This window comes from Vombatus ursinus, unplaced genomic scaffold (genome assembly GCF_900497805.2).
Source record: "Vombatus ursinus unplaced genomic scaffold, bare-nosed wombat genome assembly UNPS02014786.1, whole genome shotgun sequence".
NCBI lineage: Eukaryota > Metazoa > Chordata > Mammalia > Diprotodontia > Vombatidae > Vombatus > Vombatus ursinus.
The window spans coordinates 41,393,935-41,409,727 of NW_020954564.1; the positions used below are offsets into that span (position 1 = coordinate 41,393,935).

At 38.2% G+C, this 15,793-nt stretch overlaps 1 protein-coding gene across 2 annotated transcripts in view; it reads right to left on the reverse strand.

Annotated features, from left to right (window-relative positions):
* Window positions 1–12,463: 12,463 nt before the first annotated feature.
* The window catches only part of LOC114046857 (CDK5 regulatory subunit-associated protein 2-like), a 144,203-nt gene continuing 140,873 nt past the window's right edge, over window positions 12,464–15,793 (reverse strand). For both annotated transcript variants that reach the window (XM_027867418.1, XM_027867417.1), the window contains 2 exons: window positions 14,106–14,152; window positions 12,464–13,228 (listed from right to left, as the gene is read on the reverse strand). In XM_027867418.1, coding sequence (XP_027723219.1) covers window positions 13,172–13,228; window positions 14,106–14,152 — 104 coding nt within the window. In that variant the 3' untranslated portion in view covers window positions 12,464–13,171. The remainder of the gene's footprint in view (window positions 13,229–14,105; window positions 14,153–15,793) is intronic.

Genomic DNA, 15,793 nt, shown 5'->3' on the forward strand with positions numbered 1-15,793 from the left:
CCAAGATAGTCTTAGAAAACTGCCTGGGATACTGTGAGGTTGAGGCAACTAACTTGCCCCCAGTCACAGAGCCAATATGTGTCAGAGGCTAGACTTGAGCTCAGGTGTTCTGGATTCAAGCTCAGCTTTCTACCCTCTACACCATGCTGGTATCACGTAAATGATGGATCAATGCGGTCACAGCCCTTCTGATGTCACAGTGTGCAGGAAATTTACTGGGTTCTCCTCCATATGCCAGCAAGTCATCTTCTATCTAAGGCACATACTACCATGTGTTGTTCTATTCTAGTTCCTCTTGCTTGAGTTTTCTATCACTTTTTTAAGAATGACCTCATAGTCATCAATTTCCCTATAAAGGTAACCTTTCATACCAAACCCTATGATTCTCATCTGTTCCTGTATGATCTATAGCTGGGTCTCAATTGGTGCAAATCATGAATCTTGTGAAGTAGCTGCATGTATTCAATTTGTAATATTCAGTTATAATTATGTAAAATTTGGTCATTTCCCAATGGAAATGTGCAGTACAAATGCAAATAAATTAACTACTTCACAGGATCATTATTTGCACTCATTGGGACCTGGCTGTAGCTGGAAGATCCTAGTGTCCAGGTGCAGAAAACTAACTTTACACCTTTCTACCTGTTAAGTTAAATAAAGCACTTCACCCCTCTGGGCCTCAGTACATGAGGGAGAAAGGGACCTTAGAGATAACTCTTCCAATTGGACCTAAGGAGCAACAGAATGATGTGTGATCCACGTGAATAGGCTGCCGTATTACCAATGATGACATAAGAGACAACATAAACACACACAGCTGTAAAAGTAGGTAGGGTGGTTATACATTAAGAACAAGGGATAAGAATGGCCGATCTGCACTGGGCTGTGTAGGACTGTCTTGATATCCATGAAATATTGAAAAAGAGGCACTCTTCTAGATTATTAGATCCCTATGGTGGATTTATAGAAATGGACAAAGAATGACATGGAATGAGAAATTATGGATAGGTTGTAATCTGCACCACTGGAATGGGTGCCTACATCAATAGATCTTTGTCTCCAAGCTATTGGTCTTCTTGGTTTTCCTTATCTGATGTCACATCCTGATATCAATCTTCAGCCCCTCATCAATTTCCTGGCAACTCAACTACTAGGTAAAGGACTATAATCGCCTCAAGCACAGGGACCCATGCCTTACTTCATCTTTCTATCCTCAAGGCCTCACACACATCCAAAGGCACTTAAAAATGTGTGTTGAATAGAATCCTCACAAATGCCATACAGCCAACACACTCACACAATTCTTACTTAAATCTACTTTCACCTTGATTCCTGTGGCCAATTATTCAACAATCAGAATACGCATGTTCTATAAGTCAGTTGCAATGGCACATTCCTATTCCACTTGTGCGGCATGGATTTCCATTTACAATTACAATTCTGAATGCGTCGATTATATTCTTGTCCTGTGACAAACCAGAAAATAGACCCAGAGGTTTGTGGTCTGCTTTTCATCATTTATCACTGCAAATGCCCTAAGGGGTTCCATAAAAACACATTAACACCATTTAGCTGAATACAGCATTAAAGCTCCCTGCCAGGTAAGAAACCAATGTCTGGGAGACAAAAATATCAACTAGTCAAGTCATCTGTTGTGCTCAGTTGCTAAGGGAGGAGTCATGCCGACTACTTTTCACCATGGTCCCAGAGAATAGTTGAGCAAGTGTACTGATGTATTTTTTATACTAACAAAGAAATGTAAACAAGGTAGATGCCCATCAGTTGGCAAATATCTAAACAAATCATGGATTATGAATGTAATGGAATATTACTGTACTGGAATTATGCCCAAAGAGTTATTAAGCTACCTATTCCCTTTAATCCAGCAATAATACCATTACTAAGTCTATTTCTAAAGATGATTAGGGAAAAAGGCAGTTCTCTTTGTGGTGGAAAAGAACTGGAAATTGCCCATCAATTGGGGAATGGCTGAACAAGCTGTGGTATATGATTGTGATGGAATATTACTGTGCTATAAGAAATAATGAACTCAATGATTTTAGAAAAATATGGAAAGACTTGCATGAAATAATGAAGAGCAAAATGAGCACAACCAAGAGAACATTGTATACAGTAATAGCAATATTGTTTTAAGAATGATTTTAAGAGAATAAGTTATTTTAATTATCAAAAATACCCAAATTAACTACAAAGGACATATGAAGACACTATCTGCTTCCCTAGAAAGAACTAATAAACAGGAGTACGAAAAGAATAATTTTACATATATGTGTTTTTATACACACATTATATATATATACATACACACACACACACACACATAAACACACATACCTATTTGTATCTAATGATAGCCATCTTGAGAGTGGGATGGGAGGAGGGCAGAAAAAAAGGAGAAAAAATAAATTTGCGTGATAATTTTGTTGTATATTTGAAAGGAATAGCAAGTTGTGCATAGCAGATTTGCAGTTTCAGGTACAATCATCTTTTTTTTTGTACTATGTTATGGAAATGCTTGTTTTATTCCATAAATATATATTAATGTTATAAAAAATAAAAGGGAAAAAATTTAAAAAAAGAATGATGAGCACAAAGAATTCAGAGAAATATTGAAAGACTTATATAAACTGATGCAGACTGAAAGTGAGCAGAACCCAGAAAACTGTAGCAACAATGTAAATGGGAAGAACAAAGTTAAGGTCGTGCTGTAATTCTAAAACAATTCTGCTTCTCAGAATATCAATGTGTTTTCCAAACTTCATTACTACTCCAATGGGAACAAGATTTCAAGGCCCACTGGCAGTAAAAAAAAAAATCCCCATAATGAGATAGTATTTGTAAATCACTTAGCAGAGTGCCTGGCATATAATAGGCATTTAATGTTTGTTCCCTTCTCCTTCTCTTCCCCCATAATATTTTCCTTGGAGTGGATGCTTTACAGGCTGATAAAGATGCCCAGATCTGACAAACTTACTTAGACTTCTGAAATTTTTAGTACAGGCTTGGGTAAGTTTAAACTATTCATCAATAAGTTACTTTTTCCTAATCTTCACTACTCTAGTCTTTGTATGTTCTTGCCCATGACAAGTATTTTTCTTCATAGTAAAAGATGACAATTCATTTTTTTAACTCTTCTTCCAACTTCAAGAAGTTTACCCCACACTGTAAAGGAATAAATAACAGCCCCTCCAGCTGCCAAGCATCTCTGAAGTTCTTTGATTTTTTTCCCCCCTAAGGACTAATTGGGCCATTTTGCACTAATAATTTAAGGTCTTGGTGTTGTTTTCATTTTTTAAAGCACTTTGTCCTTTTTCACAATGAGTTTGAATGATCTTTAAATTGTTTAACTACTCCCATACCAACAGCCATGGCACTATCTCTTATTAATGTTTAATTTTATTTTTTCCAATTAATAAAAATCTATTTTCTTTCCTTCCTACTCACCCCCATTAAAAAAATGAAAAACCAATTCCTTGTAATAAATATGAATAGCCAAGCAAAAACAAATTCCCACATGGACCATAACCAAAATAAAGTTCTTCTGCACCTCAGTTCATGACCTTTCTCTGTCAGGAAGTGGTTAACTTTTGATTATACGTCCTCTGGAATCATGGTTTGAAAATGCAGAGATAAGTGTTCTTATGTCATTCAAAATTATATGTCTTTACAATATTATTATTACGTAGTTGTTTCCCAGGGTTTACTCACTTCACTCTGCGTCTGTTCCTACTACTTTTTTCAGTTTTCTCTCAAACTGTTTCTTTTGTCATTTCTTACAGCACAAAGATATTCAATTACATCCATATAGCAAAATTTGTTCAGGCATTCCCAAATTGATAGGTACCTCTTAGTTCTTTGCCACCACAAAAAGAGCTGCAATATAATTTTTACATATGCTATATTTTTTACATATATTCTTATCTTCTTTCATTGATATCTTTATGATATATATTTAGTAGTGGCATTGCTGGGTCAAAGGATATATAGTTTAGTAATATGGGGGGCAGAGTTCCAAATGGCTTTCCAGAATGGCAAAACCTGTTCATAGCTCCAACAGTGCATTAACATACCTGTTTTCTGATAGCCCCTCCAACATCTTGTCATTTTCCTTTTTTTGACGGCTCTGTCAGTCTGATAAAGTAGAACCTCAGAGTTGGTTTAATTTACATTTCTCTAATTATTAGCGATTTGAAGCATTTTTTCATATGCTTTTGATGGCATCTTTTTTCCTTATAAAACTGTCTATTCATGTCCTTTGACCATTTATCAATTAAGAAGTGGCCCAATGCAATATCTCTAACAGTCCCATAAGTGTGCTCTTTAAGAAGCACAACTTCTGCATTTCTTTTGTGTTAATATCCATTTTTAAAAATCAGGGAATTAACAAACAAAAAAGAACAGCAAAATATGTATATAGAGTGAAATATAGCACTCAATTGTTAGAGAATTAAAGGTGATGAAACCAATTTAGTTGCATTTCATCTGGTCAAGGTTAGCCGAACGTCAGTAGAAGCATAACTCATGACGATTGTGAGGCCAGAGGGGAACAGGATATGTACAAATATTTAGCAGCTATTCAATAACTATAAGTCAGAACAGAATATGGCAAGAGTTTATGGGACAAAGCACTATGAAAAGTATGAAGGAGGCAACTTGGGGTTGGGGTTTGAGAGGGAATCAGAGAACTAGCATTTGATCTGTGTCTTGAAGAAGAGCTAAGAGTTCATGAGGAGATGTGAAGGGCATTCCAGGCATAAGGAAGATTGCAGTCAAAGGCCCACAACACCACTACCATCTATGTCTCTGTGTATAGCACTTTTACCTTATGCATATGTAAATACACACAATGGAATCATTTTAGTGATTTAGGTTTATGCCATAGAATATCAATTCAAATTTGCAAGTGGCATATGCAATCTCACAAAATCACACTTTTTTTGAATAACTTCTTTCTTCATCTAGCCTGACATTATGCTAAGAGCTAAACCTTATTAACCCCCTTAATAAAAAAAGCATAAACACACACATTAGTTATCATGCTGAACTTGTATATATTGCTCTGATTATATTTTGGAAGCTGTTTCAGCATTTGTTAGCCTTCTATCCACACAGAATGCCTTTTCCCTTTTCCTCTTATCTGTATCTGGCCCAGCTCAGAGCCTACTTTCACCACGACCTCTTCAGTTGATCTTTCATTCACTGAATTTCAGCATTAACTGCATACCTGAGCACTAGATTGCATAACGGCTTACACCATTCTGTTTCTGGTTTAAGGTTTGCCTCCCCAGTGGAAGCACAAGGTTCCCAAGGGTGAAACAATTTTCTCCCCTATATCACTTAAGAAGGAACCAGGCACATAAGAAAAGGAGGATAAATATAACAGACTTAAGTCAGAGGGATTAGGTTTGATCAAGTTGACCCCAAGAAACTGAAATAGGAACAAAGAGCAGAATTTGTAGAGACACAGATTTGGGATCCACATAAGAACTTGTTAGAACTGAAGTCCAAAAGCAGAATGAGCTCCCTTAAGAGGTGGCAAGTGCCTCCTCGTGGAGGTTTTCTAGCAGAAGTTAATCACCTGTCAGGCATGTTGTAGAAGTGATTCCTGGTTCAACCAAGATCAGAAAAGATGGCCTCCGAGATTTCACAGCTGTATAAAGTATTTGTTGACTTAACTATACAAACAGCAAATATTTAGGGTCTAGGTCCTATAGAAAGTGTAATTCTTGAATTCCTCCTGAAGAAATCTACCAGGTATGTGCTGTAGACATACATGAACAAAACATGTAGGATTTGATGTAGTTCTATCATGTCTTCTTGGCAGTTCTAGGAAGGCACTTACCCAAACAAGGCGGGACATTCAACATTGTCCATTATGCTGCCAGTGAGTGAGATATCAGGTTTTCAAATGCATTTCAGTCTAGCACACATCATTCATAGTTATTTGGGGTTTTTTTCCCCCTCTACCAAATTCCAATTCCTAGGCAAGGGTGGGGAACCTGCAGCCTCGAGGCCATATGTGGCCCTTTAGGTCCTCAAGTGTGGCCCTTTGACTGAATCCAAACTTCACAGAACAAATCCATTAATAAAAGGATTTGTTCTGTAAAACTTGGACTCAGTCAAAAGGCCATACTTGAGGACCTAAATGTCCACATGTGATCTTGAAGTCTCAGGTTCCCCACCCCTGCAGAGGAATCCTTCTCTAAGTACTCTAGTCCACAATGTGATGCTTCTTGTCTCTAAGCCTTCATAGCCCAATTAGTATAAACATTACATCATACTTGCTTACATATTTTATTACAATCGGTCTCTAATTATTTTCTGTATTAGTCCTCCAAGTTAGCCTGAAATCTCCTCCAGAGCAGCGATGATACACTTCTCTTCTAGTCACTCACCAAGGATAGTATGGGGATATATGATAGGTACTTACATTCTTTTTGAATGAATATTTATGAAAGGGGAAACTACAGCGTTGTGATTTTTTTTTTCTACCTCTCTTATTTGACTGTTAAAATCCTTCCTGAGTTCTTCCAAGGAGGCTTTTTTGGCTTGAGACCAGTTCATATTCCCCTTTGAGGTTTCAGATGTGGGTATACTGACAATGTGGTCCTTTCCTGAATTCGTGTTTTGATCTTCCCTGTTACCAAGATACTTCTCTATGGTCACTGTTTTTCTTTATCATTTCTTGCTCATATTGTTTGCCTTTTTTCTGGCTTTCAAAGTTGATCTCTGCTTCTGGGACACAGGGAGCACTGTCCCAGGCTTCTTTGCACTAAAGGTTAGGGGCCTGGTTACTAGTTTTGTGTGCTGGGGCCTCAGGTGTTGGCAGCTGGAGGCATCTGGTAGCTTACCTGGTGCTGAGCTGGAGCTGATGGTGGTGGCTGGTGTATGCCTGGTGTTGGTGCTTGCCTGCTCCACCACCCTGAGGCTCAGGACCTCCCCCTGGTTTGCTGAAGTGGGGCTTGCCACTGCCTTGCTGGGATGCCTCCCGTCCCATACTAGTCCCCTTCAGCCACAGCAAGAGGGACCTTTCCCTTTAATCCCACTTGCCTCCTGAGCTAAAAGACTGATGTATCTCATCTTCCTGCTGGCTTCACTACTTCAAGATTTTTCCTGGGGCAAGATTCTCTGGGTTTTTTGAGGTCAATAAGGGAGGGTGAGAGTGACTAACTGCTTACTCCACCATCTCGGCTCCTGGAAGTCAAAATACATCGTGATTTATTTTTTTTAAATGCTGAAAATCAGCAGCCAAGATAGGCCTCAGTTTTCTAGTCTCTGAGATCTTATCTTTATAATCTGAGCAAATTATTAGGAGTTAAGGATTTCAGAGTCCCCAAGTTGCCTTTTGACACAGACTCTCTGGGAGTCAATATAGCATAGCGGAAAGAACACTGGACTTGGAATAAAGACAGATCTTGAAGAATGAGACAGCTTCTAGTTGAGTGACCACAGGTTAAGTCACAATTTCTTCAAGCCTCCTTTTCTTCATCTGTAAAATAGGGATATCACTACTTGCAATGCCTACTTTACAGTATTGTTGTAAAACCACATGACAATGCATGTAAAACATTTTACATACCTTAAAGCACTACATAAATACCAGTTGTGATTCCCTCTGTCAAAGCCAACCTGTTACATGGCTTCCTGATTTCATTTACTCAGTTGAATAGAGTAGAACATACAACTATAGCTAACCTGCCAGACAGGGTCTCAGCATGGTTGTGAAGCCTCTCCAAGATGAGATGGCAAGAAAAAATATTTCAGTTTTATTGCTTGGGTCCAGAGAACAGAATCTGGGGCAATGAGAAATGGTCAGCAGAAAGATTTAAGTTTGATATGAGGACAAATTCTTAAAAATCAGATCTGTCCAAAACTGAGATGTTTCTGCCTCAGGAGGTGGTGGGTTGGTTCTTCTTCCTCCTCATCCTCATCATCACTGGAGGTCATCAAGCCAATAATGGATGACTTGTTGGTGATATTGTAGAAGGGATTCTCATGAAGGCATCAATTAGACTAGATAACCCTGCCCTGAGGACTTTTCCAACTCTGAAATTCTGTGATTCTGTATGATGACCACATGCTCAAAAAAATGCAAGGTATAAAACACAGAATCTGCCCTCAAGTAGCTCACAATTTTGTTATGGAAACAAAAGACATGAGACAAATAGAAAATGTCAGTCAAGGACCCAGTGCCAATTTGTGTAGACCAGGAAAAAAAAAGATACTGCAGATTTCATAGATTGAGAGAGGGAATGATCAGTCCTGTTGATTTTTACTTCAAAACGTTTCTTGAATATCTCGTCTCCATTCTCATTCACTCATTGCCTAACCATCTAAATTAATACAACTGATTCTACCCTTTTCCTTCCCATCCATCCTGCATTCACTGCCAGACTTAGAATATCTCTTTATCATGTCACTCATTCTCAAGAATCTTTAGAGGTTCCCCAGATGAACAAACATATCAAGTCTGAGTCCAAATAAAGGGCTGGTCTTGGAATCAAGAATGCTTAATCTCAAGTCTTACCCTTAAAATATACTGGCTGAGTAACCACAGACTTAACCTCTTAATGTGTCAGGAAACCCTTTAGACTACAAATTTAGCTTGCTAATCTACATCAGTGACAAGTTGCCACACTGGCAAAGGGGATGGGCTGGGGATGAAAAAATAGCAACAAAATAAGTAAGTGAAAGACAGGTAAGATTTCAATAGGCAGAAAGAGGTTAGGGAGGAAGGAATTAAAAGCACAGTAAATGATGTGGGCAAATGTGCTGAGGTAGGATGGTACAAGCCATATTTAAGAAACATTACAGTTTTACAAGAGCATAAGAATCATATAGTAAACATGTAGTAAAGATAAGACCCCAATAATAGGTAGGGGTCTGATTACTGAGCACCTTCAATAATAAACTAAGGAATCTGGCCATTATTTTGGGATACAACAGGGAGCTAATAAAGACTTTCAAACTAGGCTAAGACAAAATCAGAACCATACTTGCTTTAGGAAATAAATATTTAGGAAATAAAAATTAATTAAAAATTAATCTGGCAGCAAGAGAAGAGAGTATGTTATAACCGAAAAGGGTAACAAATTCACCCATAATTCACTGAATGCTTAAACTACAAAGGACTTTAAATATATCATTCAAACCCACCCATTTTATAGCTTAGAAATCTGTGGCTCAGAGAACTAAAATGACTTGTCCAATATCATCACACAGCTAGTAAATTCCGACTCAGATCTTCTCGTCCGATACTTTGTCAACTAGACCACATCCCCTTCTTCCTATATCTGCTTTAAGCTATACTTATTCAGTACCTGCTTGTGTGGTGATCTGTTAGGTACAACCTAGGGGAGAGGTCATGAAGCCTGAACTGGGGTGACAGGGGTGGGAATAAAGACAAAAGAGCATGTTAGGGTTGTCAAGGTCATTGGATTTAGGATTTTGAAAATTAGAGATGGAAGGGTATGTGTTGGCAGCAAAATCTTAGATCACAGCCTTAGAATTAGAAGGGGTCTTAGAGTGAACGTAGCCCAAGCCCATTCCTTTTGGCAGATGAGGAAACTGAAGATCCTTGAGGTAAAATGACATGCCCAAGGTCACACAGGAAGTCACAAAGTTGGACAAATGGTAACAGTACTAACTAAAACAAGTAAATCAACAGGGAGCTGGTTTGGGGCAGAAACAAAAGGGATAGTTAGCTTGGTAGTTGAGTCTGAAACATCTGTAGAGACATCTAGCAAGGAGAAGTCGTGAGTGGAGTTTGAGACGGTCCAGCCACCTTCCCTGCTGCTGCCACAACCAATTCCACTCCCATAACTTTTTTACATCCTGTATTTTTATTACCTGCGAACATATCATGTGCCCACCTGCCCACAGAATGTGAACTCCTGAAGGGGGAGGTGGGGAGGGCAGATACTATCTTCATTTTATGAACCTTAGACATTTTCTTCATCTGTATCCCCCAATGCCTAGCACAGGGCCAGGCACATAGAAGACATTTAATAAATGCTTATTGGTTGACTGATCATATGCATAAAGGTGATACCTGAAGTCATGAGATAAGATCACTGAAGGAGACAGCTAAGACACACGAAAGGAACACAATTCTGATTGTGAAGTAGGAGACAGAAGAGTGAGCAAAGGAAACAAAAAGAGTGATTAAGACTATTAAGAAATCTCTTGTTAATGTCCATCCAGTTTGGCCTTATCTGAGAGATTTAGTAATTTTACCTCCCTTGCTCTTGAATAAGATGTCTGAGTCTACAGTGGCAGCCTAAAGAGATGAGCCAATGCTGGCTAATATTGCAAATCAACAGCAGATCATCTTCAGAAAAAATGAAAGCAAACTACAGAAATTTGTGTTCAGTGCAGAAAAGATGGAAAGACTGTAAGACTTGGGAGCTCTATATATAGACATACAGCTGTTTCTTTCAGGTGTTATAGCTCAAAGACATACAGTGATTAATTTCAAAACTGGAAATGTACAACATTTCTGATTACCACTTTTGAATGTCTATAATTTGGCTGCTTAGCAAAATTAACTTGACATTTTTAGTGGTTGTGAGGACAATGATGCTTTTGTAAAATTCTGAATTTCCCTCATTTACAGAGTTTGTTCTCAGCTCTAATCCAGCACAAACAAATTCTCTCCATCCATGGAGAGCCTGAGACAACCCAAAGTTTTGAACTCTTCTGCTTTTACATAATCTGGGTCTAGAGGAGGAGGAAAATGGAGTAGATGTGTGCTTCATTTTATACAAGAGAACTATTTATAAATTCAATCATTTTCAAAACTACAGAAGAGCTCACTACTTAAAGAAATCCTACTATGAATCCTCTGTTGAAAAAGTAAATAATCATTTGTTATCTTTCATGTAAATATGAACTTTCTGATATTGGTTTTGCTTAAAGGGAAGTACACTTGTAGACTCATTCCTAAAAATCTGAATAGGATAGAACGTAAGATCTGGAAGGAATCTTAGACATCATCTAGTGCAATTACTTTCCAAAGGAAGGAACTGAGGCCCAAAGAAGAAAAATGACTCGCCCAGGGTAACTGAGGGAATAAGTGGTTGAACAAGAACTAGAACTTAAGACATTCCAATCCACTGCTCTTTCTATAGTGGAAACATTGCTAATCAATTGAACTCTATTTTCCTTAATTATGTTACTGTCTCAAGAGATGTCTTTAGTTTTATGTTTCTTTCAAGACCCTCCAACTTCTATAAAGAGGGAATTCTTGTTTGCCAAAGGATTCACTGAAGATTTCCTATAAAGCAGCCAATCCTTCTGAAAAGGAAATAATGATAGACTGGTTTTGAAAGTTCCCTAAGGTTCTTCCTAGCTCTATCCTATCATTCAATAAATCGAAGGCTTTCTGATGATGCTGAGGAGTCACATTTCTCATTACAGAAATGGAGTGCCTAAAAAATCTAGAACGAGCACAGGAGAAAACCACTACCCTCCTGGTGGATGATAGCCCCGCCCTACTAACCCCGAAATGGGAACCCATTCTAATAATCACTGCTACATGTGACAGAGAGCCCCAAGATACCCTACAGCCCAACTTGAACTAAAAGCCTCCTCAGCCAAGACCCAAATGGCAGGTAACGGACAAGGTTTGGCTGTATATTTCTTCTCTCTCTCCCTCTGGACACAAACATATCTCTTTGTCACATGCTGACTATAAGATTACTGGACCTCAGAAAAAAACTTACATTGTGACAAATCTCATTTCTACAATGTTTTAAAATGTATAAGTGCTTTCCCCACAACAATCCTGTGATACAAGTACACAAAGATGACTTTCCTCATTATGTATTGGGGAAACAGGCTCAGAGAGGTTAACTGACCTTCTCCAGTGACAAAGCTCTCAAGTGTTGGAAGGAATTTGAAGTACATTTATTTAGTAAAGTAAGTATACTAAGTATAGTAGACTCCCACTTTCATACCATGCAGCTATGAGAGCTGGATGGGACCTCTAAGATCACAAATCTTGTCTTTCTGTAGATGAGGAAATAGAAGCTCCTAAGTGGGATATAACTTACCCAGGTTGTTTTTTGTTTTATTTTGTTTTGTTTTGTTTTGTCAGTGAATCTCCCTCAAGTATATTAGAAAAACAAGATCCCAGCTCACCCTAGGCAAAGAAGGTTTTGTAGTATAAGGCTGGCCAGTCACCATCAGGGCCCTCACCCCAGCACCATGCAGCTTTTCAAAAACCAGAGAAGGGCAAGGCAGAATTTTTCTTTCCAGGATTTAAAAGCTACTCCAACTAAAACAGTAGATGAGAGAACTCATTCAAACAGTGATTTTAAAAGTGATTTCATGGCAGAGATGAGGAATATTATTTTAATAATTATACAACTATTTGACATCATGCAACTCAGATTTTGGTTTAAGGCTTTGATGTTCCATATCAAATAACTGCATAAACAGGTTCAAATAAAGGTATTATTTAATTAGCATCTGCAAATAATATCAATGGAAAACTGTTGAGGAGATAGAAAAGCTTTGTGAAAAACCATATTACATGAACTTTAACAGAAGCCCCTGGCTAGTTGCAGTCACACCAGAATGGCGACTCCAGAAAGTCAGACTGGAAATTTTAACTTGCTTTACAAGTTCATGGCTACTCTCCAGCAGATGATACCTGAAAACTGTACGTGTACCTCAGCTAGTGAAGCTGTTCAAAACTCTACAGTACCATCAATGATGAATTATTCCCCCAAATCAAGTATACTTTTTACAATATATAAAACAAGAAGGACTATGAACTGGAAGAGACTTCAGAGATCATCTCATCTATTCCCCTCATTTTACAGAGGAAAAAGGCCCAGAGAAAGGCAGTGAAGGTTTAAGGCCACACAGGTCGTAAACAGCAGAGTCAGGATTTAAAGCCAAGTCCTCAGACTCCAAATCCAGTGCTTCTGCACTACACCAGGTGTGTCTATATGTGTGTAGATGTATATGTGTGTGCGTGTGTATGTGTGCGTGCGTGTGTGTGTGTGTGTATTTACATCTGCTTCTCAGGGACTATTCAAACCCTCTCCATTGATATGGGAGATCTTATACTTAAAACAAAGACAAGCAGTCTGCAAACGATCACAGTGGGGAGTCAATGCATTTATTAGCAGAAGCTGGTCCTTCAGGATTCTGATGCGCAGGAACTGGCTGTTCCCAGAGACTGGCCCCCTGGTTTAAGCTGAAAAGAAAAGGAAACTTTTGAGTGTGCCTCAGTTAAGAACCCAGATAAATCTCATAGTTTCTTATGATTACACTAGATTCCTTAACACACAATTCCAGATATTTCAAATGCAGCAAAAGTAAACAGAAAGAGGCTCAGCTTCCCCCAAGTTAAAATGACCAGTTAGGCTTAAAAAACAATGAACTTATTCTGCTCCCAAGCAGTGGCCACCATGGAGAGATATGAGGGAGAAGGAAGGAGATGGAAAATATTATGCAGAAAGAAGTTGGGCCAAGCTCTAACACTCCTGAGTGGGAATCTAAGAAGAGAGCATCAATGGGAATAAGAAACATAAAACAGGATGGCCGAGAAAGAAAGTAGCATCGAAAATGCTTTGCCTTTTATCAAGAGAGTGGCAGAGGATCAGTGGCTGCAATTTAATTTATATATATAGCAATAGATAGATATGTGTGTGTGTGTGTGTGTGTGTGTGTGTGTGTGTGTATATATATACACACACATATATGTATATATATATATATATACACACACACACACATATACATGTATCAACATTTTGAGAATTGGTGATATGCTGGTATAGATACTCCCTGTATCTTAGATACCTCTTTGTCTTAGAAAAGCATCTCTAGCCAAAAAAATTCATTTATCACTTTGAAGGTATAGCCTTAGAGAATTCACTATCACTTTGATGATACAATGAGGACTTTAGTGGAGGAAGGATTTATATGTATGTATGTATGTATGTATGTATGTATGTATGTATGTATGTATGTATGTGTATGTGTATATACACACATACACACACACACATACTTTAAAACGTTATTTTCATTCTCCTTTGATTATAGAATATTTGGAAATTTTACTTTACCTCAAGGTTTCCTCTAGCTTTCCTGAGGATTTCATGGGTTAAAACCACTAGAAAGAGAAAAATAGAAAATTAATTTCATATACTATTCAGAAATGCCCTTAATGTCACCTCCCTCTCCTAGCCCATGCGATAAGAGTAGTTGGTTGAAAAGAAGCTTCTGGACTTTGCCACCCAAGAAAGAGCCACATGAAGTTCTGGAATGAATGCCTTTTCCCCCTTCCCTCTTGGACAACATGGAATGGAGCCATTTCATCCTTCGTGGGAACTGAGGGAATCTCTGATGAAACTGTCTTACTGAGCACATACTTACTTGTATGGAAAAAAGTCCAGGCACAACAACTCCATACATTTATTTGGTGTTTTAAAGTACTTTCCTCAGAACAATTTTGTGAAGTAATTAGTACAAATATTATTTTATCCACTTACAAATGAATTAACTAAGGCTCTCAGAGGGTATAAGTAACTTGCCTGTGGAAAGAGTATTGAACTTACAATGCAGGGTCCCAAATTCAAATGCCAATTCTACATGTATGACCTAAGGCAAATCACTTAACCTCTCTGGGCCTCAGTTTGTTGACTTGTAAACTAAGAAGGTTGGAACAGGTGACCTCTACGTTCCCTTTGGGTTTTAAAAACATGACCCTAAGTATCTGAGGCAAGATTTGTCCTCTGACTCTTTAGGTAACAAGACTCTTTTTAGTATTCCATGCTGCATCTCCAGAAACAGAAAGGTCCTGCCTTATAGGAACACTGGATTGAAGAGAGTCAGACTTAGGTTTTGGTTCTAATGCTACCACTCATTAGCTTTGGGACCTTTGTACCTTAGCCTTCATTTCCTCCTCTATAAAATGAGGGGGTCGGACCACATGATTTCAAAGAGCTTTCCTAAATTCTTGAGTGTATGTAGATCATTATCTGGATTCCAATAAATTCTCTGGGCCTACAAGAATTTTGTAGGAAGAAAGGATATTAGATGATCTTTCTTTCCATTTCTTTGTCAAAACAAAATTAAATGATCAGCATGAATGCTACAATTAACAGTTTCCTGTGCTTCACTGATCCTGCTATAAGCCTCATCAAAAAGTTTTTAAGTAGAGATGCAGTTTACAGGCAATTCCAAAAACTGCTGGGTAAGGCCTGGGAAAACTCTCCTTGCTTTGAATTCCTCCAGTTGCTGAACATGGCCCAGAATATGGCTTAAATGTAACTGTATGCTCTGTTAACAAAGCCCAAGGTTGGAATGAACTCACCAAATTAAATTCCACCCCTTAAATGGCTTATTCAGTACAAGGGCAGAACGTCGAGTTTGATAAACAAATATGAGTGGCTGTTTCTTGTCCCACAGCACTTTTCATCAGATGATTTCAAAGCCTGTTTGAATTCTGTGTTTGGGGAGGGTATATGCATTTTTTCACTGAGCAGGATAAGATTTTAATGCAATAAAGTCAATTTTGATAAGCTTCTCACCCCTTTCCTCCACCCCCTCTAACAGCATGCAGAAGAGGTTAAAATTAATTATTGCAAACCACAAAATGTATGCCAGTAAATATCCAAAGAAACCCTAATGAGGAAAAATGGGGGCAGAAATTTGCCACTCCCAGGGAGCCATATGATCAAAACTGGGGAGAAAGAATTAAAACATTTAGATAACCCTGAGCACTTCAGGAAAAGGAAAAAAAATGTGGATT